Source organism: Photinus pyralis, unplaced genomic scaffold (assembly GCF_008802855.1).
Source record: "Photinus pyralis isolate 1611_PpyrPB1 unplaced genomic scaffold, Ppyr1.3 Ppyr1.4_LG4, whole genome shotgun sequence".
In the NCBI taxonomy this organism is placed as follows: Eukaryota; Metazoa; Arthropoda; class Insecta; order Coleoptera; family Lampyridae; genus Photinus; species Photinus pyralis.
In genome coordinates, this window is record NW_022170511.1 from 2,680,948 (window position 1) to 2,705,439 (window position 24,492).

The 24,492-nt window shown below is 37.7% G+C and overlaps 3 protein-coding genes and 1 long non-coding RNA gene across 9 annotated transcripts; 3 read left to right on the forward strand and 1 right to left on the reverse strand.

Annotated features, from left to right (window-relative positions):
- Nucleotides 1-4,912: 4,912 nt before the first annotated feature.
- Nucleotides 4,913-5,916, reverse strand: LOC116168237 (protein kinase 4-like). The gene is made up of 3 exons (XM_031483943.1): nucleotides 5,756-5,916; nucleotides 5,158-5,706; nucleotides 4,913-5,106 (listed from the first exon to the last, which is right to left on the reverse strand). The coding sequence occupies exons 1-3, from the start codon at nucleotides 5,789-5,791 to the stop codon at nucleotides 4,978-4,980; spliced, it is 714 nt and encodes a 237-aa protein (XP_031339803.1). The 5' UTR covers nucleotides 5,792-5,916; the 3' UTR covers nucleotides 4,913-4,977.
- A 583-nt stretch (nucleotides 5,917-6,499) lies between these two features.
- On the forward strand, nucleotides 6,500-11,770 carry LOC116168236 (myogenesis-regulating glycosidase-like). 2 transcript variants are annotated; one of them, XM_031483942.1, is made up of 12 exons: nucleotides 6,500-6,636; nucleotides 9,038-9,225; nucleotides 9,273-9,312; nucleotides 9,358-9,477; nucleotides 9,526-9,983; nucleotides 10,034-10,121; nucleotides 10,169-10,323; nucleotides 10,374-10,530; nucleotides 10,577-10,770; nucleotides 10,815-11,044; nucleotides 11,088-11,389; nucleotides 11,436-11,770. In XM_031483942.1, exons 3-12 carry the CDS (start codon nucleotides 9,285-9,287, stop codon nucleotides 11,717-11,719), a joined length of 2,016 nt encoding a protein of 671 aa, XP_031339802.1. In that variant the 5' UTR covers nucleotides 6,500-6,636; nucleotides 9,038-9,225; nucleotides 9,273-9,284; the 3' UTR covers nucleotides 11,720-11,770. The 2 variants fall into 2 exon arrangements, with proteins under 2 accessions (XP_031339802.1, XP_031339800.1); XM_031483940.1 differs by having other exon boundaries at nucleotides 9,038-9,312.
- Nucleotides 11,771-12,902: 1,132 nt separating this feature from the next.
- LOC116169562 (myogenesis-regulating glycosidase-like) lies at nucleotides 12,903-21,119 on the forward strand. Of its 5 annotated transcripts, XM_031485683.1 has the most exons (11): nucleotides 12,903-13,580; nucleotides 13,632-13,751; nucleotides 13,800-14,257; nucleotides 14,306-14,393; nucleotides 14,442-14,753; nucleotides 14,800-14,993; nucleotides 15,040-15,269; nucleotides 15,319-15,623; nucleotides 19,095-19,280; nucleotides 20,333-20,949; nucleotides 20,995-21,119. In XM_031485683.1, the coding sequence occupies exons 1-10, from the start codon at nucleotides 13,556-13,558 to the stop codon at nucleotides 20,377-20,379; spliced, it is 1,965 nt and encodes a 654-aa protein (XP_031341543.1). In that variant the 5' UTR covers nucleotides 12,903-13,555; the 3' UTR covers nucleotides 20,380-20,949; nucleotides 20,995-21,119. The 5 variants fall into 5 exon arrangements, with proteins under 5 accessions (XP_031341543.1, XP_031341541.1, XP_031341540.1 ...); XM_031485680.1 differs by lacking the exons at nucleotides 19,095-19,280; nucleotides 20,333-20,949; nucleotides 20,995-21,119 and adding exons at nucleotides 15,669-15,982; nucleotides 16,134-16,150 and having other exon boundaries at nucleotides 12,905-13,580; XM_031485681.1 differs by lacking the exons at nucleotides 20,333-20,949; nucleotides 20,995-21,119 and having other exon boundaries at nucleotides 19,095-19,472.
- Nucleotides 21,120-23,144: 2,025 nt separating this feature from the next.
- LOC116169414 lies at nucleotides 23,145-23,884 on the forward strand. The gene is made up of 2 exons (XR_004144955.1): nucleotides 23,145-23,502; nucleotides 23,560-23,884. It is a non-coding gene; the product is annotated as an uncharacterized LOC116169414 (long non-coding RNA).
- The last annotated feature ends 608 nt before the right edge of the window (nucleotides 23,885-24,492 follow it).

Genomic DNA, 24,492 nt, shown 5'->3' on the forward strand with positions numbered 1-24,492 from the left:
CAGACGTACATTTAAAATGAGGCAAATATTGAAACGGTACGAATGCAGCATATTATTATTTAGTATCTAATCAAGAAAGTTCCCCTTTTTAGATTAAATTACATAAAATTTGTCAATACGGCCCAAAGTAGCTTTAATGTAAAGTTATAGACAATTTTAAAGTTTTGTTTTACCACGTCGTTATATACGAACCTGTTTCTATTTGCTTGGTTTTACTTTTGGGATTTGCTAGATTGAGATATACTGTTTTCGGAGGGCAGCAGGAAATCCTTTTATCTTTGTTCTGAATCTATCTGACCATAAATGCCAGCCACAAAGTGAAAACTAATAAGAAAATGTTGTTGTTATTAAAAATTAAAATTTATTGCCACTAAAACTTAGTGGTATACTGTCGTAAAAGTATCGAACGATGGTGGCATTTCAAATTTTATTTTACCTTCGAAGGGTGCCCGTATTTTATCCAGAATGTAGCATTTTGTCAGGTAGGTTAAAACGAAATTAATGTGCCCTTTTTGTATCGCTTTTCGGGGGCAATTAATACGGGCAGATTTACATCTAAATAAGCGGAGTATCAATAATACTCAAAGTTCATCCATAATACCTACTATAGTAGCGTATAAGCGTTTGGTAACTGCAATAGCTACGTAGGGTGTTATATAGAAAATTAGTAGGAATAGATTTTTGAAAAGCTGTATATCTGAGTTATCCAATGAGTGCGTTTAAGTTTAAATATTTTCAGTTTTACATTACCTCCACTTATACCGGAAATTTGCCCGCACTTCAATATTACTCACCTTGTGTACGTCTTCAAACAAATGTATCGTGAAACATTAAAGACATCCGAGGGGTCGTTTCCAAATTCCCAAAATTTTGATGCCATTTTCCATTATGCGGTCCCAGTGACAGAATCTCAAAAAAAACAACAAAGGGCATTGACGAATGAGCAGCTGTTGAGGGCGATTTTGCGGACAAACCAAATGAATATTTTTATACTGGATTAAAGATGCTATTGAAAAGGTGTTATACCCGTATTCAAAAGCAGAGGAGATATGTATAATGAAAAATACAATTTTGTTGTTGCTCTAGTCTTTTGTTTTCATTCCTAGTCCGGGAATAGAAAACAACCCTCGTATTTTTATATAAGTTCAATTTTGATTTGTGTCTCTTAAATCCACAAAAATCCCCAGTCTCCCAAATTCTTCACGATCCTTCGTTCCCGATTTCAGTCTCAGATTCTTTAATTTTTTCCAATCTTCAAGAACCTCGGATTCTTCTGTTTATAAGCTTTTCAGGTCTGACATTCTTTGGACTTTTGCAATTTTTTTGTTTTTCAAATGCTTCAGATTGAGACCATTTTTCACTTTCTTCCGTTTCCTAGAATTATGCTGTATTCAGATTTTGTAGATTTATACGATAGGTATTTCATATTTTTACAATTGTTGGGATCCTTCAGTTTCTAAGAATTTTTTGAACCTTTTAGGTTCTTCGGACAACGGACTATATGGAATTATTGGTGCTTTTAAAATTTTGCAAACCTGGATCTGGACACACAGGCCCTAGACATCGCCCTCAGGACTTTAGGCGATACACGACGGAAAGCCATCTAAATCTACGAATTCGAAATCCTTCATCAACATATTCTCGAACGGCACGGCTGTAAAGAAAGTGTGTGTATGATGTTGGAAAACCGTCTGTCCTCGACAATTGAACACTTTTTGTTTCATCATGGCACACTTGGGTTCGAAAAAGAACGTTTTTCTAAAAAAAAATTGGCGTTTCGACCTTTTTTGAACTGAATGTGAGTTTTTTGTATTAGATTAGTGGATATTTTGGAGTTTCGGCTATCCAGAGCTAGGTGGACGCCATTTAAAATTAAAAAAAATATTACACATGGTGCAGCTGAATCAAAAAATTCCTTTTTTCGAAAAAGTACCCAAAAAAATTATGTGAAAGTGCAAGAGTCTATGCTACAATTTAAAACTTAGCCGCCGCCGCCGGCGCGATTTAGTTTTTTACAAAACATTCGAAAAACGATCAAATTTGAGAAATCTTTAAAGTAGTACGCACATATTGATTAAAACTAGTTGTAAATCAGCATATATGATGATGATATATAATGAAAGCGCATTTTTGGTAATGCAGATCAGTATTTGATTAGCAAAGTTAGCTAGCCCGCCATAACGAATATAAGATAATAATTAAGTTGTTATACTGGTAGCGCTATCTAACGGTAAAATTATTGCTCCTCCGAAATCAATATCGAAATTATTTTCTTAGATTATCGATCTCACAAGTAATCTAACTCAAAATAGACTACAGCCTGCACATTTACACTACATCAGAAAGCTTTTAGTGAAAATTCGAAGTCTCTAGTTATTGTAATTGCTGAGATTTCGGTCGGACAGCCAGCCAGCCATACGAACATAATAGCGTATTTTTTTCGCCCTAAAAATAAGTACTTTTCGAGTACTTTTCAAATCTGCAATAAAATATGGGGTGTTTTATTTAAAACTTGAGTTTGATGTTTCTTTGTCCTTAAGACCTTTTTGTATTTTTCATAAAAGTGCTCCTAAAAAACGTCTTAGAAAGAATCTTTTAGAAACTTTAGAGGTTTTTTCTTAGTAGCATAGTGGATTGAATTCACACTGCGGTACTGGAACTTCCAGGTTTGGATCCGGATCCGAACATGGATATTTATAAACGTCTAGCGGGCTGGGTTGATAGAGGAGCGTTGGCTGGTGGCACAGTGCTTTGTATGTGAAACGTGGACAATGTTGAAAAAAGAAGTGAAGCTATTGAAATGTGGATGTCGAGAAGAATGCTTGGAATAAAGTGGTCTGAAAGAACTCGGAAACAGCAAGTTCTGCAAAGAATAGGAGAAGGAAGGTCCTCGTATAAAACAATTTTGGGAAGGAAAAAATGTGGTTTGGCCATGTGCTAGTAGCCGTCGAGAGTACAAGGAAAGGAGGAGGACGAGTGGAGATGATGGACGATTTGAAAGAGGAGGCAGGATACGCGACTATGGAAAGAAAGCCGGCTATGAACAGAGAGGAATGGAGACAACAATATTTAGTGACGAATCGAGTGGATGATTCAAGAAAAACAGTTATAAGAGCAAAATAGTAACCGAAGAATGGTGTAGGGAACATTCTTTGTCTATCAACGCGACAAAAACAGATCTAGCGCGATGCGAACAGAACTCCCAGAACCGTAATCGAGGCCCTTCTGGGTCTGCCTTCATGTGAAAGAGCAGGTTGCTCTGTGTCTGAAAAATAAGCGGATGTTGAATAGCAGAAGTGCTGAGGTGGGCCACTCTCGAATTCTGGGTGAGGCGATTATACGATTGCCTAACCTAGAAGGGCTTCTCAATTCGTATTAGGAAAAACTTCACATTTTTCTTGATGAGTATGTGGCATCCCAATCAGACACATTCACCTTCACGGATGGATCTAAAACAATGGTATTTACTCCAAAGAACTGCACTTCCATATCGCCCAACCATTAGGCAAACTTCCTACTGTATTTCAGAGTTGGTAGGTCTAACGCTTAGTGCAAGAAAACTTCTTATGCATAACATAAAAAGAACAAAACTACCTCGCAGGCATATGGTTACTGTAAAATTACACCCTTGAGTTCGCTTGGGCTAAAGGGCGGAAGGTAATGAGAAAACCGATGAGTTAGCTCGACACCCAAACCCAGCACAGGACTAGGTCGCCATGCGAGAGAAGCCTTCAAAGGACCATCTCATAGCTAGGCGCGAAAGAACCTGGGGTTACTCGTGGGCATACTTTCTGGGCACATGTACATGAACCGCATGGGTTTGGTAAGATCACCATTACCTTGTAAATGTCCCGCTCTAGTCCAATCGAGACGATCCATGTTGAGAGTATCCTGGCCGGACATGGCTATGATTAGAGTCTTCCAGCTCCATCTCTTGTGTGGGATGGATTGAGTAGCGTTGAGGGATCGGGCCGACTCTAGTCAGGGAGGTAGTACAAAGGGTCCGAATTTGAGGCCTAGATACGTGTGGACCCTGTTCACCTTTAATCGTAATCCAGAAACCAGAAGAGCAAAAATTAAGCATTACACAAAGATTGTTTGAAACGGACTCATTAGTTACTTCTGCTTCAACTCGATCTTAACTCATTAAAGCGCGTACAAAATTGAAATAATTATCTTTCATATTAGAAGAGACTCAAGGGGGTAGAATGCTAGCACAATTTTTAAATTACAATATAAATAATTTACCGTAATTCATACATTCCTGAAGTAACACCGGACGTCGTAGCTTTGCCAATGAAACTTCCGGTTTTTAAAGTTTCCGAATTAGGCATCTTTGAAACAATAATGCCTTGAAATATGCCTAAAGACTCAAATATGTACGCAATGTTTAAGAACACTCTCAAATTCGTATATTGGGTTCAGTATCTAAAATTTTTGCACCCTCAATAAAATTACGCACATATCGCATATGCACTGCGTAGCATAATTTGCAATTAGTGCCTCTCCGATAAATCAGGGAGGTAATGGTAGTAGCGTCACGATAGATTTCGTGAAAGCTTTCATCGGAATTTGTACAGAAAATCGCGTAATGGTGAATAATTTGGCCCAACTTCTTACTCTATATGAGAATCACGTAATAAGGATAGCAGTAAACCGGAAGTATATTAAAAGAACACAAACACTAACCGTAGTTTTCCAAATGTACAGGAAGCCAAGCCGGCGGTGTTTTAAAAGTCCGCCGCTACGTGCTACCAGTTTCCCATGAGACAACTCAATACCTCTTGATGAATAGGCCGTGTCTTTAAAACTCCATTTAAATGCATTCCTTAACTTCGCTGCCTCAAGATGTGCGAAATCTTTATCTTAAGTACTTAAAAACATTTAACGTTAACTAAATAAGGAAGCTCTATGAAATCGAACCATTTATTTTACATGCAAGCTGTATTAACAGTTAGCAAAGTGTCAATAAGGGCTTTATAGGTAAGATCCTCTTACGGAGTTCTTTTTATAGACCGAATCATTTTCATCTGAATCTTGCTGATTATCGCGTTTTCCTTGTTGGTTTACAACAAACCGCCCTCCCTGTTGTTGTTCATCGGAGTGCTGCACGGAGGTACATAAAAACATTATTCTTCAAATGAATGCAGTACTTACGAATACACGTTTCCTTAAGTTGTCGTATGTTTGTTGTCCTTCATTCAAAAAGTCTCTGGTCATGGAACCATAATGGGAATCCTGAGGATTGATGTTGTGTTGATTCTGGCCTTGGTATTGGTAATCCCCTTGAAACGATTCAATGCCTTTCACACCGACCCTCTGACCGTTATTAGAATCGTAGTCATAACTTCCATAATGGGATTGTTGTTTCTGCTGGTGTTGATGTTGCTGCCAAGGCTGCTCCGAAGCCACGGAGCCCTGGCCCTGCCCTTGGTATTGTCCGTATTGGGACATTTGTTCATAATCGTTTACTCCTTGATAATTTTGCCGATAGTGTTGTGGTTTACCTTTGCGTCCCCAGATAACACTCAAGGAAGGACGGTCTTGTCTATGTTTCCCGGTCTCATCGGACTCGGTTCCGGTCTCACTTCTGGGATTAAAGAGTTGTCCTAAATCAACATCGTCTTCGTCTTCCTCGTTATGTCGACTGCCTAGGTTGCTCTCGATCTTGTTGTACGGCGAGTAGCTGTGAGCTACTTGCCCGATCTACCAAAATTCTGCTAAGATAATCAAAACAAGCATGTTTCCTACTTACCGCGATTAGAAGGACGGCGATCACTAACTTATTCATTTCGAAGCTTGCAAAGACTAATTGAGATCTTTGCGTTTTGCCTTTTTATACTTTGAGCAATGTAGCTGTCATCATTAAAATCCAAAATCAGCAAGTAGTACAGTTTCAGAATTGCATAGCTGTTATACTCGTGTACCATTTTTCCCTAACGCGTGGGATCAAGTATGCGATTGCGAATTTTGTCTGCGTTTACAAAATCAAAGTTCAGAATTATAAATACGTCATGTACTGTCTCCCACAGTGCCAGACTAACTGGTAGAACATCGGGGGATGGATAAGATCCACAAGCCTAAAGTCGCAAGACTGCGCAAAATGGGTGGTTGGGTTGGGCATTTTGTATCGCACTCGATTTCGAACAGTCGTTATAAAAGTAAATTAAAACTTGAAATTGGGAATATCTGACAAGCATCCAAATTTACGTTCTAGAGGGTCGTGTGCATTTCTAATATATCAAAAAATCGTGTTTCTAAATATTCCATGGAATAGGTAGTAGGTATTTATATATTTCGCATTTATTTAGAATGTACCACATGCCATGAAAATGGAGCATACGCAAAAATATATGCACCGCAGTTATTAAATACAAAGAGATTTGCTACCATGACCGTCAGTTATGGATGTATGAGTCTCATCAAGTCATTAAAGTTTATTATTTACATTAGATGTATAATTACATAGCGCGATAAATTTGTTTATCCAATTAAAAATCACGTGCTTAGTTTGCAGAACAAATTCATTCATTATCAATAGAGAACTTTAGAATTTTCTAACCTTGATGAAAGTTAACCGATATTGTATCACCGAGTTAGTGTGTGGAAATGTATATATGAACAATTTTTCTTAAGGTAAAGTACCTTTTATGTAGTCAGAAGCCCTTGTCTTGGTTCCCAAATTTGTTTGTTGTAATTTCAGGTTTATACACAGTTTTTTGGCGGACTGTTTTGGTTTCTAACGTTTTCAAGATGCTTTTGACATGATTATAATATATTGCATTATACGCCAACTCATTATTCCTTTCATAATCAGGATTTCTTAATACACGAAGGACTGTTCTTCCAACCTTTAGGCTCAGGTTTCAAATAAAGATTTAATTTTGTTAATTGAGCCACTGATTCAATATGCATTGCTTAGTCTTGCAGAAAAATTATGATCAACCTAAATAACACAGATTTGTCGAAATCCCGACTGTCTATAGATATATTATGCGCATTTCCACTTTTCCATATTGCTCACAAAACCTTCATTAAGTAACCCAATCGTCGTATAGTTAAAAAAAATGGCCCAAGGACAATTTTCATTCCAAAATTTTTTTTACCGAAAAAAACGAATATCTCGTTGAAATAAACTTATTTTTGCGGAAAGGAAAAATAAAAAAAAGAAAAAATGGTTTTGCGCAATTTTCTCGGTTATTTTGAGATTATGTAAGAAAGTGATTGGATTGTCCACTTCTTTTGAACACTTTTATCTCTAACTTTAACTTTTGTCCGAAGTTGCCGAAATACGATTTTCGCCCCTTTTCACTCTTCTCAAAAATTTAGTCCCACAACAGTTTATTATTTTCTTCCATGAAATAATTTTAACGCACAATCTGGTAACAGTGTCTATACTTAATTTTATAGCTGTGTAACTGAACTGCATTGTAACCGTTGAAGGTGAAACCTTCCCTATCCTTTTTTTTCGCTTTATTATTATTTCAATTTTAATATAGATCCTTAAAAGAGACTGTAATAATATTCCCAAAAAGGTGTCTAAAAAATACTGAAGGTTCTCACGAAGGTTTTTAGTAAATTTTTTGTGGTAGTCTTCGATGGAGATGATCTGTAGGATGGAAAAATCAATGGTGGCAGGAAGATCTCTAAACATTTTTGGAAGAGCACCATTTCAACTTCTTACGATTTGGGTGAAATTGTAATGTTTCTAAAAAAGTTTTCCAAGAACACTTTTTTCTGGGATTATATTTTTAACATTGTTAATAACATTTCCAATATGGCACCCATTTAACAAAAGAAAGTTAATATTTATGTCAGTTGCAGCCACCTTGAATTTTCATTTGATTCGATTAGGACCTCATTATTGAGTTTACATATCAAAATGCTACGAACATTGTCGGGAAGCCCGCGCACAAACGGTTGCTTTAAAAAAACGGTATAATTGAAAAAACTTAATTAGCAATTATATGTAAATTTGAATTTAAACGGCGACATCTCCACGGGAACGGTTACAAACAGCAAATTACTTACAGCATTTGGATTTCTTTATCGGTGGCTAAAACACCATGTTAGAAATAAAATTATTTACAGCACTCCTATAACAAACATCCATAGGTTCGAACTTCGAAACTACATTTTATCGTAAGGAAGTGCCTTTACAGACTGTTAGAGGTCCACTATTAAAGGAATCGGACAGAGGCTGTAAGTAATTCTTAAAAAAGACGTTGAAAATACTCAAAATCTCTTGAAGACTCTCAAGGACGCACAAAAGCCCCATAAGGACCTTCCTAAAAGCATAGGAAGTTTGTTAAGGACCATTTAAAACTAATAAAACTTTTGAGGCTCTGGGAAAACAATTGCGACCTTTAAAAGCCCGCAAAGATTTATAAACGCCATTAAAAACTTTTAATTACAAGGACTCAAAGCCCCTCAATAACGCCTCTAATAAATTTTCAAAGCCGTATGAATTTATTTACTTTTATTTATTTCTTTTTTCCCATCCCCTCGGCTCCTACATATTTTAAACGGGCTAGAAACACTATAAAAGAACTCTCTTTGCTATTGAAATACTGAGTAGGCGTGTAAACTTTTCAAATTTCATGTGGTAGTTCATTCCACTGCAAGATTTTGAATTTATATTGGAAGGAGTGGGGGTCTTTTGCGGAATTTTTGGACAATCTGCAGGTGGAAATCTGCAGTGTGTTCAAAAATTCATTTCTTAGGGAAGAAATGGAATATTTTTCTCCATTTTTTAAAACGTTCTTTTCACTTTTCGTTTATTTACCTGATTTTTATTCACTATGTGCGGTCTCAAAAATCAATGGCGCCATTACACTCCTGCATATTTCATATCAGCTTTATTGCAAGTTTGTTGATTATATGACTATAACTTTCTGTACAGTTATCAATTAAAAATTGCAATCTACTACATTTCTATATATTGACTATGTTTAGATCTCCTTTACTGTATATTTAGTGTTATAATATAGTGTTCATTAAGGTCTTATCTTTCTATTAATCATTCTGTATTTTTCAGCTTGTTTAAAGAGACAACTTCTTAATTTGAAGTTCATTCAAATTCCATTACCTTTAATTTAAAAAAAGATTATATTGGACAAGGTCTTTGGTCTTTGGAAAAGCGTCTTCAAAATTCCGATTTTTGTCAATTGTGTTTCGATCTATGCCAATACGATTCTTATCGCACCTACAGATAATTCTATAAAGGTAAATGTAGACGTGATACTGAACAGTGTTGTCGAAGATTTCTCTAGGTCGACGTTAATATGATGCCCAGGACCGTAATTCTTTTTTGTAAGTCAGTACCTAAAATTCCACCTTCCTTTTAAAGTTTTTTAGGCGTAGTGCTTTCGTTTTCACTGCCAATTAAGGCAGCCCAGTTGGTATCTCTAATACAAGGCGATGTGAAACTGAGTATATCCCAGGAAAGCGGAAAGTTGCTTTTAACTGTGGTCAATGGTAAGTTACAACTAAAAAAATTCCCTAAGCGCTACCAAAATGTCGTAGGTTCAACAACAAAGTTAACGGGAGAAATTGGAATTCGCACAGCTGACGCAAGCAGCACCGCTTGTATCGACGTTCCTAATTGTTTCGAATTCGGGAACAACAGGCTGCACGTTTACCAGCACATCGATTACGGTTTTACCATCCTTTGGACAACGAACGTTCTTTCAAAGGTGTTTGAAGATTGTTTTAGTCTTGGCGATCATCATTGGTTTGGAGGCCCGGAACGGTTTCAACAAGCTTGGCCCATAGAAAAATTAACCCTATCAAACTTCGCAAACGTTTTACAAGAGGACCAGTGGGGTGCAATCGTCGAACCGTACTGGCTAAACTCGGCTGGTGTCTACATCTTTGTCGATGAGAGGGTTCCGTTGTTTATAAACCAAAACACAGCCACGACACAAAAGAAAGTGTGCTTCTCCGCAAAGGCGGTCTCACCCTACCCACAAAGTCGCCAAAGGGTAACTGACTTATCCACAAACTAACTCCCATACCTATCGCACTATTTTAGGTGATACTGCATTACACTATAGGGGTTCAGGAAAATGCCCGCAGTGCACATTTACATGCCGTAAAAAATTTCCTAGGCAAACCTACAGGTAAAGCACAATTTGAAACACGAACACTTCTATTCGGTTTAAATTAGGTCATCCCAATTATAGAATAATCGAAAGGCCCATTTGGTCAACATGGGCCAAGTTTAAAAGGGAAGTAAATGACGAAGTTATTACCGCCTTCGCAAAGGAAATTGTGGATAACGGGTACCCAAACGGACAATTTGAGCTCGACGACGATTGGGAGGTCTGTAGACATTCAACAGTTTTATCGTTCGTCAACTGGGTTTCTTTTAGGACTGCTATGGGGCGCTCACCTTCAGGCAGTCAAAGTTTTCGAAAATCACTCAAACTGTCCAATACATAAAATCATTGAATTTTACGGTTTCGCTTTGGGTTCACCCGTTCATCAACATCGATTGCACGAAGTATCTAAATCTTGCGCGAAACTATGGTATGTCCTATACCCTTCAGTTGCAGGCCATAAGATTTCTGTTTAGGATTCCTAGTGAAAGACTTAAGTGGTAACGACCTCACACAGTGGTGGAATAGCAAAAATCGGGAGGCTACTTACTTAGACTTTACCAATATCGAAGTTCAGGAATGGTTTGTGGCTAGGCTCAAAGCTTTGCAAAAGGCACACGGAATAGACAGTTTTAAATTTGATGCCGGTGAAACAAGTTGGGCACCAACGGTGTGAATCTCCCTAATTAATCGTAATTAAATAATTTGCAATAGATTTCGCAACTGTACGGGGATGTAGAAAAGATGCCAAACGTGCTTTCAGTCGACTACGTGCGTACCTGTGCTCGATTAGGCGATTTGGTAGAGGTACGATCTGCATGGAAAACGCAAGATTTGCCCATATTTGTGCGAATGATCGATAAGGATTCGAATTGGGGCCTTTCTAATGGACTATACACGCTTATTACAACATTATTTCAAATGAATCTGAATGGATACTCAATGTATGTGGAGTTTTAGCGACTATTTTTAGTCAATTTTGTTTAGGGTGTTGCCGGACATGATTGGTGGCAATGGCTATGACGGTAAACCATCGGCGGAATTGTTTGTGCGGTGGTTGCAAGCCAATACCTTCATGCCGAGCATTCAGTTCAGTTACGTTCCGTGGGAGTTTACTAATGCAGCGTTTAATGTAACTCAAATATCGAGAAAATTTGTTGATTTGCATCAGAAGTATGCTCCTTACATCAGGTTACAAATGGAAAGGAGCATCCAAGAAGGGCACCCAGTAAACGCTCCTATTTGGTGGATTTCTCCCAATGACGCAACTGCTTTGGCGATGGACACTGGTAGGTAACGCACTATTAACGATCAGCTTTCTGTATTCTTTTACAGAGTACCTGCTGGGAGATGACTTACTGGTAGCACCAATTATCATTCAAGGGGCGACGTCTAGAGTCGTTTATTTGCCTGCTGGAGAATGGGTGGATGGTAATAATGGGTCAACGTATAAGGGTCCGATTGAACTAAGAGACTATAGTGCACCAATTGAAGTTTTACCATATTTCATTAAGGGATCATTAATTCATAATACAACCGATTCAGGAAGCGTTACGTTATACTGTGTTACACCGATTGTAATTTTCGTTACCGTGACGATGGTGGTTATCACAGGGTGAATTGCATTTCTTATAAAGAATTACTCGTAGAAATAAATTTGTCTCAAAGCATTTGGTTTTTATGATATACATTTAAAACGTTTATCCACTTTTCTCGAAATGTCTTGAGGTGGATCCTCAGTTGTTGCGTCAAACTTTTACCATTTACCACATCAAAGATTGAATTGAAAAAATCGTTAAAACTTAATTTTTTTAAACCCTGAATTTTAATAATTATTGTGTCTTATTAAGTACAAAAAATAAGGCCCCCTTGTTTAGTCTGTTCTAAAAAGGTACAGTTTTTGAAATATTTGCAATTTAATATTTTTCTACTGTAAAAATGCTATTATGTCCGGTTTCAAGTGAGAAAAAATGACGTTTCTCAAGTGCGTGATTGTGAGTCATGACCTAACCAACGAAAATTCTTAATACCGTACTTACTTAATGGCATTTTTATAATAAACAAATATTAAATAGCCAATCACATTTTTTTGAATATGCCACTTTATAAAAAGTTTCCTTTAGTACCCAGAGATTTATTTAATTTAAATTATTCAATTTAACTTTGAAGCATTCCAGAAATCCCGATATAGATCGAGGCGCCATGACAGATTAGTCACCGTTGAAAGCTCAAAATGGAGACCAATATTTGCAGCAGGTGTATTACGTCCAATTAAAGAATCCAACGCAAAATTTGGTCGAAACTTTGGAAGAACTCGAAGCTGATCCTACGGCTCCAGAAAGCTTTATGAAGCAACTTTAGGTGCAGACGTTTATAAATAGTGTTCCTATAGAAGAAAAAACGCAAATATAGAAGAAATAGTGAAAAGATTGGAGTAACGGACAAAACGACGAGGGCTGCGATGCGGAGGTTGTGGTAAAAACTGACATATTATAAATAATTGCCACGACAGTGCCTCGACCAATAATCACGAAAACTAGGATGCGCGGTGGTAGGTATATCGGGAGGGCATCTAGGAGTGACAAAAACCCTGGTTAAGGTGCTGGAACGATTATACTAGGTGAATTGCAAACAGAGAGAAGGAATGGTGCAGAAAACGTACAGTTTGTGCCACAAGCAATGGACTAGTAGGAAAGAAGAAGACACCAATGAGGAAATACAATGTGGCTGGTCCACTTGAAACAACAGCAGATCGTGGGCTACTTCCCAGAGAAAGCTGCTGGAAATAAATACATCTTGGTGACCATTTCGGTATAGCAAGACTAGATTTGGTGCCGATCAATGTGATCTAGGAGAGAATAATTCGCGACTGGCCGCATGCCGATTTGGAAGCTCCACAGACTCCCATCAAAATGAGGAAAATTTTACGCATGAATCCAAAACTGTTGCCGAATAAAGCTAAATATTTGTATATATGTATGTACAGAATGAGACCCTGTATAAATGATATGAAAAGTCCCCTAACATCCCAGTTGAGCTTCCGCCGCCATATTGAATATGTCGAACTATTTCTCCTTTTTAGACACTATATACTCAAAAGACTAAATCCAATCCTATCAAATTGGGCAATGAATAGACAATACCATTGCATTTGTACACAGTCAATGATACTATGCAAATTCAACCGATGCCGGTTTTCGACATATTGAAGCTAACGTTGGAGCAAGGTTCTCCTCCTTGGGAAATGAGTTGCTAAGGTATCTTGAGCTTATTTCGCATTTTTCGCGGACCACACACATAACCAGATATGATGATTAGATCCTCTCGAATATTTAGTGATAGGATTGCCAAACCACTCAAATTTAATCGGGTAGATAAGATTTCAAAGGTGAATGTAGTCATATCAATTTGCTCAGTAACTGCACCGATCCGCCAAAAATACAGACGGTCTCACGATGCGCAGAATTCTAACACTTTGCTGTAAGTTGTTGACCAATAGCCTGCAATGCTGTAATTCACTAAAATTTTTAGACGTTCTGATTTGGACTGCGCCAGTAACTAAAGCGGAAGATATTGTATTACTAAAACAGAACGAAGTTTCGCTACGCCTTTCGCCGGAACAAGGCAGGCTTGGGTTAACCGTATCTGATGGTAAGCTATGAACCCAGAGACTTGGTAATCTCATTAGAATTGTCACAGGTGAAACAATAAAATTAAAGGGAAAGATCGGGGTTCGAGCATCTGAACCGTTTACTCCCTGCGACGGTGGCGTTAAAAATTGCTTCATGGTAGGTGATGGCATGCTCCAAGTAAGCACGCACCTGGATTACGGCTTTACAATACATTGGTCGACGAATAACACCAGAACTGAATTCGAGGACTGTTTCGATCTCGACCCTTTTCATTGGTACGGTGGTCCGGAACAGATAATGCAATTTTGGCCAATAGAAAAATTAACCCTGATCAATTTTGCAAACGTTCTGCAAGAGAATCAGCACGGTGCGGTGATCGAACCCTACTGGTTAAACTCTGCGGGCGCATTCATCTTTGTCGATCATAAGGTTCCGCTATTTATCAGTCAAAATGGAGATGAATCTGAGAGGAAAGTGTGCTTCTCGGCGAAGGTCACTTCGCCGTACCCACCAACTCGTAAAAGGGTTAGTAACATCTTTACGTTGTCATCAATATCACTTTTGCCATTTTAGGTAACGCTAGCTTACACAATAGGTATAAAGGAAAATGTGCGCGAAGCACATTTGCACGCAGTAAAGGATTTCTTAGGCAAACCAACCGGTAATACACACTAATCAAAAACACTTCTAATTAGGTACTGTAATGCAGGTCATCCAAATTACAAAATCATTGAAAGGCCGATTTGGTCGACTTGGGCTAGGTATAAGAGGGACGTGAACGATGAGGTTCTGCGCGCTTTTGCCAAGGAGATTGCTGACAATGGATACACGAACGGACAATTTGAGATCGATGACGATTGGGAGGATTGTTATGGAGCTCTTACGTTCAGAAGTTCCAAGTTCGCAAATATTTCCAAAACCGTTGATTACATAAAGTCGTTTAATTTTACGGTGTCGTTATGGGTTCATCCCTTTATCAACACGGATTGCGTGGGCCATTTAAGTGTGGCAAGGGATAGAGGTAGGAAGCAGCATGAGTATTTGCAACATTCATAATCTTTGTTTAGGATACCTTGTTAAGAACTTTGAAGGCAGTGATCTGACAAGGTGGTGGAACAGTGCAGGTGGTAAAGCTACTCATTTAGATTTCACCAAACTAGAAGTACGAGAATGGTTTGCTGGGAGACTTAAATCTCTGCAAAAAAATTATGGCATAGATAGTTTTAAATTCGACGCGGGAGAAACGTCTTGGGCCCCTACGGTATTGCCATTTCAATTTAAATGGTGTAAAGTCATTCTGGTTTTAGATATCACAACTACAAGGCGACGAAGAAACGATGCCGAACGTACTTTCTGAGGATTACTTGCGAATGTGCGCTGAATTTGGAGATTTAATAGAAGTCAGATCTGGATGGAGAACTCAAGATTTACCTATATTCGTGCGAATGCTTGATAGAGACTCACACTGGACCTTATTCAATGGACTTCACTCACTTATAACAACCTTACTCCAAATGAATATGAATGGTTACACAATGTATGTTAAAGTCTATTACAGTAGAGTTCTCAAACAGTTACTTGTACAGGGTGTTGCCAGACTTGATCGGCGGTAATGGATATCACAATCAGAAACCTTCAGCGGAATTATTTGTAAGATGGCTGCAAGCAAATACCTTCATGCCCAGTATTCAGTTCAGTTTCGTCCCATGGGACTTCACCGAAACAAAATTTAGCGTGACAGAGATATCGAGGAAATTCATCGATCTTCACCAGAAGTACGCCCCACACATAAAAACACAAATGGAAAGAAGTATAAAGGAAGGACATCCAGTGAATGCTCCAATTTGGTGGATTTCTCCAAACGATACGATAGCTTTGACGATTGATTCAGGTTTGTGGAGTTTTGCTTAAGCTATTATTTGTACATTCATTTTAGAATTTTTACTGGGGGAGGATATACTAGTAGCGCCTGTTATTAAGGAAGGTGCTACGTCTAGGGATGTTTACTTGCCTGCAGGAGAATGGGTTGACGGAAATAATGGGTCGACATACAAAGGTCCCATCGAGTTAAAAAATTATCCGGCACCGATTGATGTTCTACCATATTTTATTAGAAACTCTGGTAGTGCTAATTTGGTTAATGTTATAACCATTTTATTCATGATAACTGTAACATACGTGGGCATTCCAGTTTAAATTGGGTTTACAACAATTTTCAAAGGCATAAACAACAGTTTCACTGTTTGTGATGTACGTGTATAGTAAAGTTTTGCTTAAAAGTTTGCTAAAATTGTAAATTCTGCCGAATTCTCTTGAGCAAAATGTAAAAAAATTCTTTTGGTATTAAACTTTTTTGGTCTATTTGCAAAGTTATTTTACTCTGATATACAAATATTTGTAGGTACCTCGAGTAAGCATGTAAATTATGGATTGCTTCTTTGGAAAACACGGAATAGGGAATGCAACTGTAGGTAGTAGTGTAACTGTACAAAAAATATCAATCGCATACTCAAACTAAAATGTATTCATCGTTCTTTATCGCCGATGACTAATCTTTCTTGGCGCTTGGATGTCTATCGGGATTTCTGGAATATTCGTTACATTATGTTGTGTATTGCAAGACTCTTAAATTTGATGCCGATAAATGTGATTTAGGAGGATGTTAATTCGCAACTGGCCGCATGCCGATTTGGAAGCTCCACAGATTCCCATCAAAATGAGAAAATTTTACGCATGGATCCAAAACTGTTGACGAATAAAGCTAAATATTTGTATGTATGTACAGAATGAGACCCTGTATAAATGATATGAAAAGTCCTCTAACATCCCATTTGAGCTTCCGCCGCCATATTGAATATGTCGAACGATTTCTCCTTTTTAGACACTATAATACTCAAAGACTAAATCCAATTCTACCAAATTGGGTAATGAAAAGACAATACCATTGCATTTATATACAGTCAATGATACTACGCAAATTAAACCGATTCCGGTTTTCGACATATTGAAGCTAACGTTGGAGCAAGGTTCTCCTCCTTGGGAAATGAGTTGCTAAGGTATCTCGAGCTTCTTTCGCATTTTTCGCGGACCACACACATAACCAGATATGATGATTAGATCCTCTTGAATATTTAGTGACAAAGATTGCCAAACCATTTAAATTTTATCGCGTAGATAAGGTTTCAAGGGGAATGTAGTCAATTTGCTCAGTAACTGCACCAATCCGCCAAAAATACAAACGGTCTCACGATGCGCGGAATTCTAACACTTTGCTGTAAGTTGACCAATAGCCTGTAATGCTGTAATTCACTAAAATTTTTAGACGTACTGATTTGGACTGCGCCAGTATCTAAAGCGGAAGATATTGTATTACTAAAACAGAACGAGGTTTCGCTACGTCTTTCGCCGGAACAAGGCAGGCTTGCGTTAACCGTATCTGATGGTATGCTATGAATCCAGAGACTTGGTAATCTCATTAACATTGTCATAGGTGAAACATTAAAATTAAAGGGAAAGATCGGTGTTCGAGCATCTGAACCGTTTACTCCATGCGACGGTGGCGTTAGAAATTGCTTCATGGTAGGTGATGGCATGCTCCAAGTAAGCACGCACCTGGATTACGGCTTTACAATACATTGGTCGACGAATAACACCAGAACGGAATTCGAGGACTGTTTCGATCTCGACCCTTTTCATTGGTACGGTGGTCCGGAACAGATAATGCAATTTTGGCCAATAGAAAAATTAACCCTGATCAATTTTGCAAACGTTGTGCAAGAATATCAGCACGGTGCTGTGATCGAACCCTACTGGTTAAACTCTGCGGGCGCCTTCATCTTTGTCGATCATAAGGTCCCGCTATTTATCAGTCAAAATGGGGATGAATCTGAGAGGAAAGTGTGCTTCTCAGCGAAGGGCACCTCGCCGTACTCACCAACTCGTAAAAGGGTTAGTAACATCTTCACGTTGTCATCAATATCATTTTTGCCAATTTTAGGTAACGCTAGCTTACACAATAGGTATAAAGGAAAATGTGCGCGAAGCACATTTGCACGCAGTAAAGGATTTCTTAGGCAAACCAACCGGTAATACACACTAATCAAAAACACTTCTAATTAGGTACTGTAATGCAGGTCATCCAAATTACAAAATCATTGAAAGGCCGATTTGGTCGACTTGGGCTAGGTATAAGAGGGACGTGAACGATGAGGTTGTGCGCGCTTTTGCCAAGGAGATTGCTGACAATGGATACACGAACGGACAATTTGAGATCGATGACGATTGGGAGGAATGTTATGGAGCTCTTACGTTCAGAAGTTCCAAGTTCGCAAATATTTCCAAAACCGTTGATTACATAAAGTCGTTTAATTTTACGGTGTCGTTATGGGTTCATCCCTTTATCAACACGGATTGCGTGGACCATTTAAGTGTGGCAAGGGATAGAGGTAGGTAGCCGTATGAGTATTATTGCAACATTTATTATCTTTGTTTAGGATACCTTATTAAGAACTTTGAAGGCAGTGACCTGACAACGTGGTGGAACAGTGCAAGTTACAAAGCTACTTATTTAGATTTCACCAAACTAGAAGTACGGGAGTGGTTTGCTGGGAGACTTAAATCTCTGCAAAAAAATTATGGTATAGATAGTTTTAAATTCGACGCGGGAGAAACGTCTTGGACCCCTAAGGTATTGCCATTTCATTTTAAATGGTGTAAAATCATTCTGGTTTTAGATACCACAACTGCAAGGCGACGAAGAAACGATGCCGAACGTACTTTCTGAGAATTACTTGCGAACGTGCGCTGAATTTGGAGATCTAATAGAAGTCAGAGCTGGATGGAGAACTCAAGATTTACCTATGTTCGTGCGAATGTTTGATAAAGATTCACACTGGACCTTATTCAATGGACTTCACTCACTTATAACAACCTTACTCCAAATGAATATGAATGGATACACAATGTATGTTAAAGTCTATTACAGTAGAGTTCTCAAACAGTTACTTGTACAGGGTGTTGCCAGACTTGATCGGCGGTAATGGATATCACAATCAGAAACCTTCAGCGGAATTATTTGTAAGATGGCTGCAAGCAAATACCTTCATGCCCAGTATTCAGTTCAGTTTCGTCCCATGGGACTTCACCGAAACCAAATTTAGCGTGACAGAAATATCGAGGAAATTCATTGATCTTCACCAAAAGTACGCCCCATACATAAAGACACAAATGGAAAGAAGTATTAAGGAAGGACATCCAGTGAATGGTCCAATTTGGTGGATTTCTCCAAACGATACGATAGCTTTGACGATTGATTCAGGTTTGTGGAGTTTTGCTTAGGCTATTATTTATACATTCATTTTAGAATTTTTACTGGGGGAGGATATACTAGTAGCGCCTGTTATTAAAGAAGGTGCTACGTCTAGGGATGTATACTTGCCTGCAGGAGAATGGGTTGACGGAAATAATGGGTCGACATACAAAGGTCCCATCGAGTTAAAAAATTATCCGGCACCGATTGATGTTCTACCATATTTTATTAGAAACTCTGGTAGTGCTAATTTGGTTAATGTTATAAGCATTTTATTCATGATAACTGTAACATACGTGGGCATTCCAGTTTAAATTGGGTTTACAACAATTTTCAGAGCATAAACAACAGTTTCACTGTTTGTGATGTACGAGTATCGTAAAGTTTCGCTTAAAAGTTTGCTAAAATTGTAAATTCTGCATTCATTTCCATAGTAACCGAAAGCATAGTAACCAATCAACATATTTTCTTTACCAGTGAGCAAACGCTCGTTTTGTTCTCGTTAAATAGTATAAATAAATAAATAAATAAATAAAGAGTATAGTAAAGTTTTGCTTAAAAGTTTGCTAAAATTGTAAATTCTGCATTCATTTCCATAGTAACCGAAAGCATAGTAACCAATCAACATATTTTCTTTACCAGTGAGCAAACGCTCGTTTTGTTCTCGTTAAATAGTATAAATAAATAAATAAATAAATAAAGAGTATAGTAAAGTTTTGCTTAAAAGTTTGCTAAAATTGTAAATTCTGCATTCATTTCCATAGTAACCGAAAGCATAGTAACCAATCAACATATTTTCTTTACCAGTGAGCAAACGCTCGTTTTGTTCTCGTTAAATAGAGAGCAAAACATGGCATTAATTAAGTATTGTGGAAAAAAGTCTCTAAAGTCATGCTTCTGCTTTGCGTTCTTTGTGTGGACCTAAATATACATGATCCCAATCGACTCAATTTAAATTGTTCTCCCATATCACAAATGACGTCCATCAAATATCATTCAATTCTGGCTATTTTTGTGGCCCGGCCAAGCTTGCGATTAAGATCAGTTTGTTGAATTTTCAAAAATGAATACGTTAGTACAGATTTTGAAAAAAAATTTGTAGTCAGAAAAGGAATAGGTACCTACATAAATTTCATCCCATCAAGTGGTATAGTTACTCAGAAAAAATTAAAGAAGCAATGAGATTTTAGAGGAATATTTGTAAACATGCTTGTTTTGATTCTTGCAATAACGCAACTGTATACTTAGTGCAACGATTGTCTAGCTTTTGACGGCATCTTTTCTCGTTCTAGAGATATCTGCATTATCAATTTTGACACGTCGGCAGATACATTCATAATTTCCACACTCAGACAAAGAGAGAGACCACAGGATAAGATGGTTCAAAGTAATGACCTAAACCTCACACAACTAACACTGTCAGCGATTCTATGGAAGCAAACGGGATTTGCTTGGTGCTATACAACCAAGTTGGAAGTATAGCTCAACATTTTCGAGACCTTATGCCCAAAAACGTTCAAAGCAAAATTCAAACTCGAATATAAATAAATTAGTAGGTTCTCCATTAGGTGTCCGGTAAATGTTTCCCACCTTCTCAGTTGAATAATTACGAACTGTTTGTACAGTATGTTTGTGTTCCAAAAATGCGTGTTAAGCAAGAAGGTTGACTTGTGAACCCTACCAGATAACTGATAAGTGCAGAACTAATTATTGTTAGTTTGTGTCAATCTGCTCCGATGGTAGAGATCTTCATACTTCAAAATGAACAAGAAAGTGTTTGCAATATTCTTCATCTTTTTGGTGATTAATTTTGTTCCATCCGAATGCACCGGTGTATTCATAAAGATAAAGGAAGTTGCGAAAACGGTGTGGGATTTTATCACGTTCAAGAATGCGAGATCGGGATCAGGTTAGACTTCATGCGTTATCAACTAAGATAGAATCATTTTTTTAGCCACAACCGCCGACCCTGTTTATGACATTGATGTACGTCTCAACACTGATAGTCCACCCGCGATGACGTAGACTGATCCAATGCTTGTGTTGATTAAAAAAAAAATAAATTTTCTTATTTTCTTAGTTTTATGTTACCTACACGGCTACACATCATTTTAGGCACACTGTGAAACTGATTTTATGTAAGCCACGTGTCGGTCTGAGGAAAGATCGACCAATCACATACTAAAAGCAGAAGTTCTAAAGAAGCACTTGATGCTGCATCCGGTTGGTTTAATGACCACTGTAAACGCTTATTTCTGCTTCTGCTTTTACAATGATTAACTGCTGCTTTCAAAATCCACCTGACTTCAATCTTGAATGACCAATCAAGTGACCTGTTATTTTAAACCACTGGACCAAATAAATAAGATTGTGAATATCAATTTTATTTATCTGAAAATGATAAGCATTACTTAAATAAACCAAATTACTAAACGTATTGCGTGCTTTGTCGTCGCACATAAAAACATAAAAATGAAAGCTCTCCTGATTTTCTTTGTGCTTAGCCTTGTGCATTGGTATGTGATTGCAGATCAAGGCAGTGTGGAAGAAAAAAAATCGATTAGTGATACTTCAAAAGGTGAACAGTACAGGTAGCTTTAGGTACGAGAATATATTCGTCTTTCTGTAGGTGACTTGCAGGAGAATCTGATAGAAGACCCCTACGCGGGTGTTAAAACAAGAAGATTAATTTCAGTAGAAAAAGTTTGCGAGAAAGGTGAGAGAGCTACCATGACGGGAAGGTGCCGAAAAGTAGCTGCATAATTTAAATTTTTTCAGAAAATTACTGTAATGTTGTAATAATTTAAATAAACGCTTCTTCTAATATACAAAGGGTGTTTTACTCTAAATCCACCATATTGCAATCGACAAAAGGTACCAGATGTAAAGTTTCTGCCATAGGGTTCTTTTAGTGAATTTCCGAACGTTGTCACGTTTTTGCATGTACAAAATAGCGGAATCGTTGTTGGACACTTGCAGACGAACTGCGTACGTTGACTTTGACTGGTTTCAGCAAGAATTCTTAAAATCTTTCACGATCTGGTTTATGTAATAAATATATAATGCAAAAAACCAATGCACTTTTTAGATTTGACGGGAACCATTCTCTACCTACGATATAACTGACTAATTTGTTCTTCTGCAGAAGCACCTCAAAAAATCATTATGCTGGTTACTCCGTAGTTGGGCGCAAGCCTGTTGAGGGCCCAGAACAAGAGAGGGACAATAAATAAATAAATAAAAAATAAATATTAGAAAATATTTGTTTATGTAAGTTTTTACTATTTCCTTGGCGGTGTGAATATCAGTTTCTAGAGTTAGTAGTTATTTTTTGACAAAAGTAAATGAAAAAAGTGTTTGTATCCGCCATAGTATATGACTGCAAAATGCGAAATCTTTTTTGAAAAAACGCATGTAAAAAGTGTTGTTCTTAATAAAGAGTGTACCCACCAAACTTTTTACCAGTTTTGTTGCCTGGCAATGAATTTCAATTCAACATTTTTTTCCGAATCTCAAAACTGCTTTTAGATCCGATGTTGCAATACACTCAGATGCCAAATTTCGTCGAGAGGCATCTTCTTCGCACGCACATTTAGGAGGTAGGTAATTTGGAATTTTTGACCCAGAAAGTACCAAAAGCCTAGTTAGTTCTGACTATTTACGTGTTCTGGTTTCCTCAGGAAAAATTAAAGAACAAACCCAAAGTTTGGGAGTTGTTGAGGAGAAAAGGAAAAAAAGTATCCCAACTTTTTTTGACATACTTAATTGTTACATCCCGTATAGGTACATAAAACGCATAGTAGAATTCACTAAAAAAATCGAACAAATCACCTGAATTTGGCAGTGTTTAAAGTACGAAGATGATTGCGTACCTACAATCACTCAATCGAGGCTTGGAATTTTCTTTAAATTTTGTTGCAAATTCGATTTTTCTTACCACGCCTATTAACGAAACAATAAAGTTTCCGAAACCATTCGTAACAGTTTCAGGATGTGAGTAGTCTACTAGTGGTCTCTTATCTTATCAATGAAAGACGTATAAAAGTAGCTCACTGTGACCAAACTGGGAAGTTTGCCTTTCAATTATGCTAATTTTGTAAATGAGATTATCTCATGCAATATCAGCGCCGAATCACACAAAGGTCAACTTATTATTAATTTATGGAAGCAGGTTTACCCGCAAAATTCCGACGTAGTTTTGAATTAGGTAAACGGGAAATTTGGAGTGCAATTCATCTACAAAATGACATGTCGCGTGCGATATAAATTAGTTCATTGCAGTAGTCTTGTGATAAGTTGATCCCTGAGATATCCATCCCTTTGAAAATGTTGCTTAAATTTGTGGTTTTTCTGTTGTGCTTCGTTGTGCTATACGTAAACTGTGGGGTAGCTGTTAACGGGCGATTATCAGAAGAGGAGGATGATACAATATCGTTTCCAGATGAGTTGCAATCTCGATCAGGTGTGTATTGGAAAACAAAACTTCAACTTTTTGCTTATTACTGTTTTCCCTACATAGCTACTAATATACCTGAAAGTAACGGTATGTACCTTATATACCGGAATATGTTCCGGTATACCGGCCGTTGTGGAAATAATGAAGCTCTCGTGGGTGGACGTTGCAGAAGGAAATTTCCGAGGTTCTAACCGTTTCCATTGAATGATAATTTATGGAGAGTAGATATGTTCTCAAATGCAACACCAATGTGGTTGACGTTGGCACCGTGATGGAATATTGAAGATCGCCTTTTCGCTAAATTAAAAGGATATTAAACCGTATCTTGCTGTACCATAAAAACACTTTGATACTCATTATTTTACAAATAAAGTCCTAGTAACGATGATTTAACAGTATAGAGCGGGACCTTTAGTACCATTTACTGCGGGTCATTGATAGCCTTGGGGATTGGTAGATGCGATTCGGTTCAGAATGGGAAATCTATGAAGAAAGAAAATCAAAAATATTACATTGTGACAGTGTAACCAAAAGGCAAGTTATCCATACAATTATTTGGCAAACTATAACCCCTACCACCCATCCTTCCACACCCTGCTGGTAGCACAGATTTGGGAAGTTCTTGAACGATTCATTCCATTGGCACCATACAATGTAGTCATTTGTGAAGTTGTTTAATTTATTGATCAGGAATTTGCGCAGCCGGAGTCAATATCCTGGGCATAATCTGGCAGCTTTGTGTGGTGATTAAAACTCGGTTCAGAAAATTAAAAAAAAATGGACCAGATTAACGGTTATATCAAAAAAACTGAAAAGTGCCCATTTCTAATAAAAGTTAATTGTTTATACCTATTGCAATCGAAGTTGGGAAGATTTGGATACCCCATATAAATGAAAATGACAAGCACCTTTTTCCTACAAGATTGTAGGTAAAGTTATATATTGGTTTAAAAGAAAAAGGTGACATTCATTGGGTATACCAGAAAATGATCAAAA

Bases quoted from the DNA above. Each gene is read 5' to 3' on its own strand.
- LOC116168237 (XM_031483943.1), bottom strand. From the start codon at position 5,791: ATGAATAAGTTAGTGATCGCCGTCCTTCTAATCGCG. The intron at 5,707-5,755 runs GTAAGTAGGAAA...GAATTTTGGTAG, and splicing joins TCGCCGTCCTTCTAATCGCG to ATCGGGCAAGTAGCTCACAG. The intron at 5,107-5,157 runs GTAAGTACTGCA...ACCTCCGTGCAG, and splicing joins ACTTAAGGAAACGTGTATTC to CACTCCGATGAACAACAACA.
- LOC116168236 (XM_031483940.1), top strand. From the start codon at position 9,285: ATGATGCCCAGGACCGTAATTCTTTTTT. The intron at 10,122-10,168 runs GTAAAGCACAAT...GGTTTAAATTAG, and splicing joins TTTCCTAGGCAAACCTACAG to GTCATCCCAATTATAGAATA. The intron at 10,771-10,814 runs GTGTGAATCTCC...AATTTGCAATAG, and splicing joins AAACAAGTTGGGCACCAACG to ATTTCGCAACTGTACGGGGA.
- LOC116169562 (XM_031485681.1), top strand. From the start codon at position 13,556: ATGCGCAGAATTCTAACACTTTGCT. The intron at 14,394-14,441 runs GTAATACACACT...ACTGTAATGCAG, and splicing joins TTTCTTAGGCAAACCAACCG to GTCATCCAAATTACAAAATC. The intron at 15,270-15,318 runs GTATGTTAAAGT...TTACTTGTACAG, and splicing joins AATATGAATGGTTACACAAT to GGTGTTGCCAGACTTGATCG.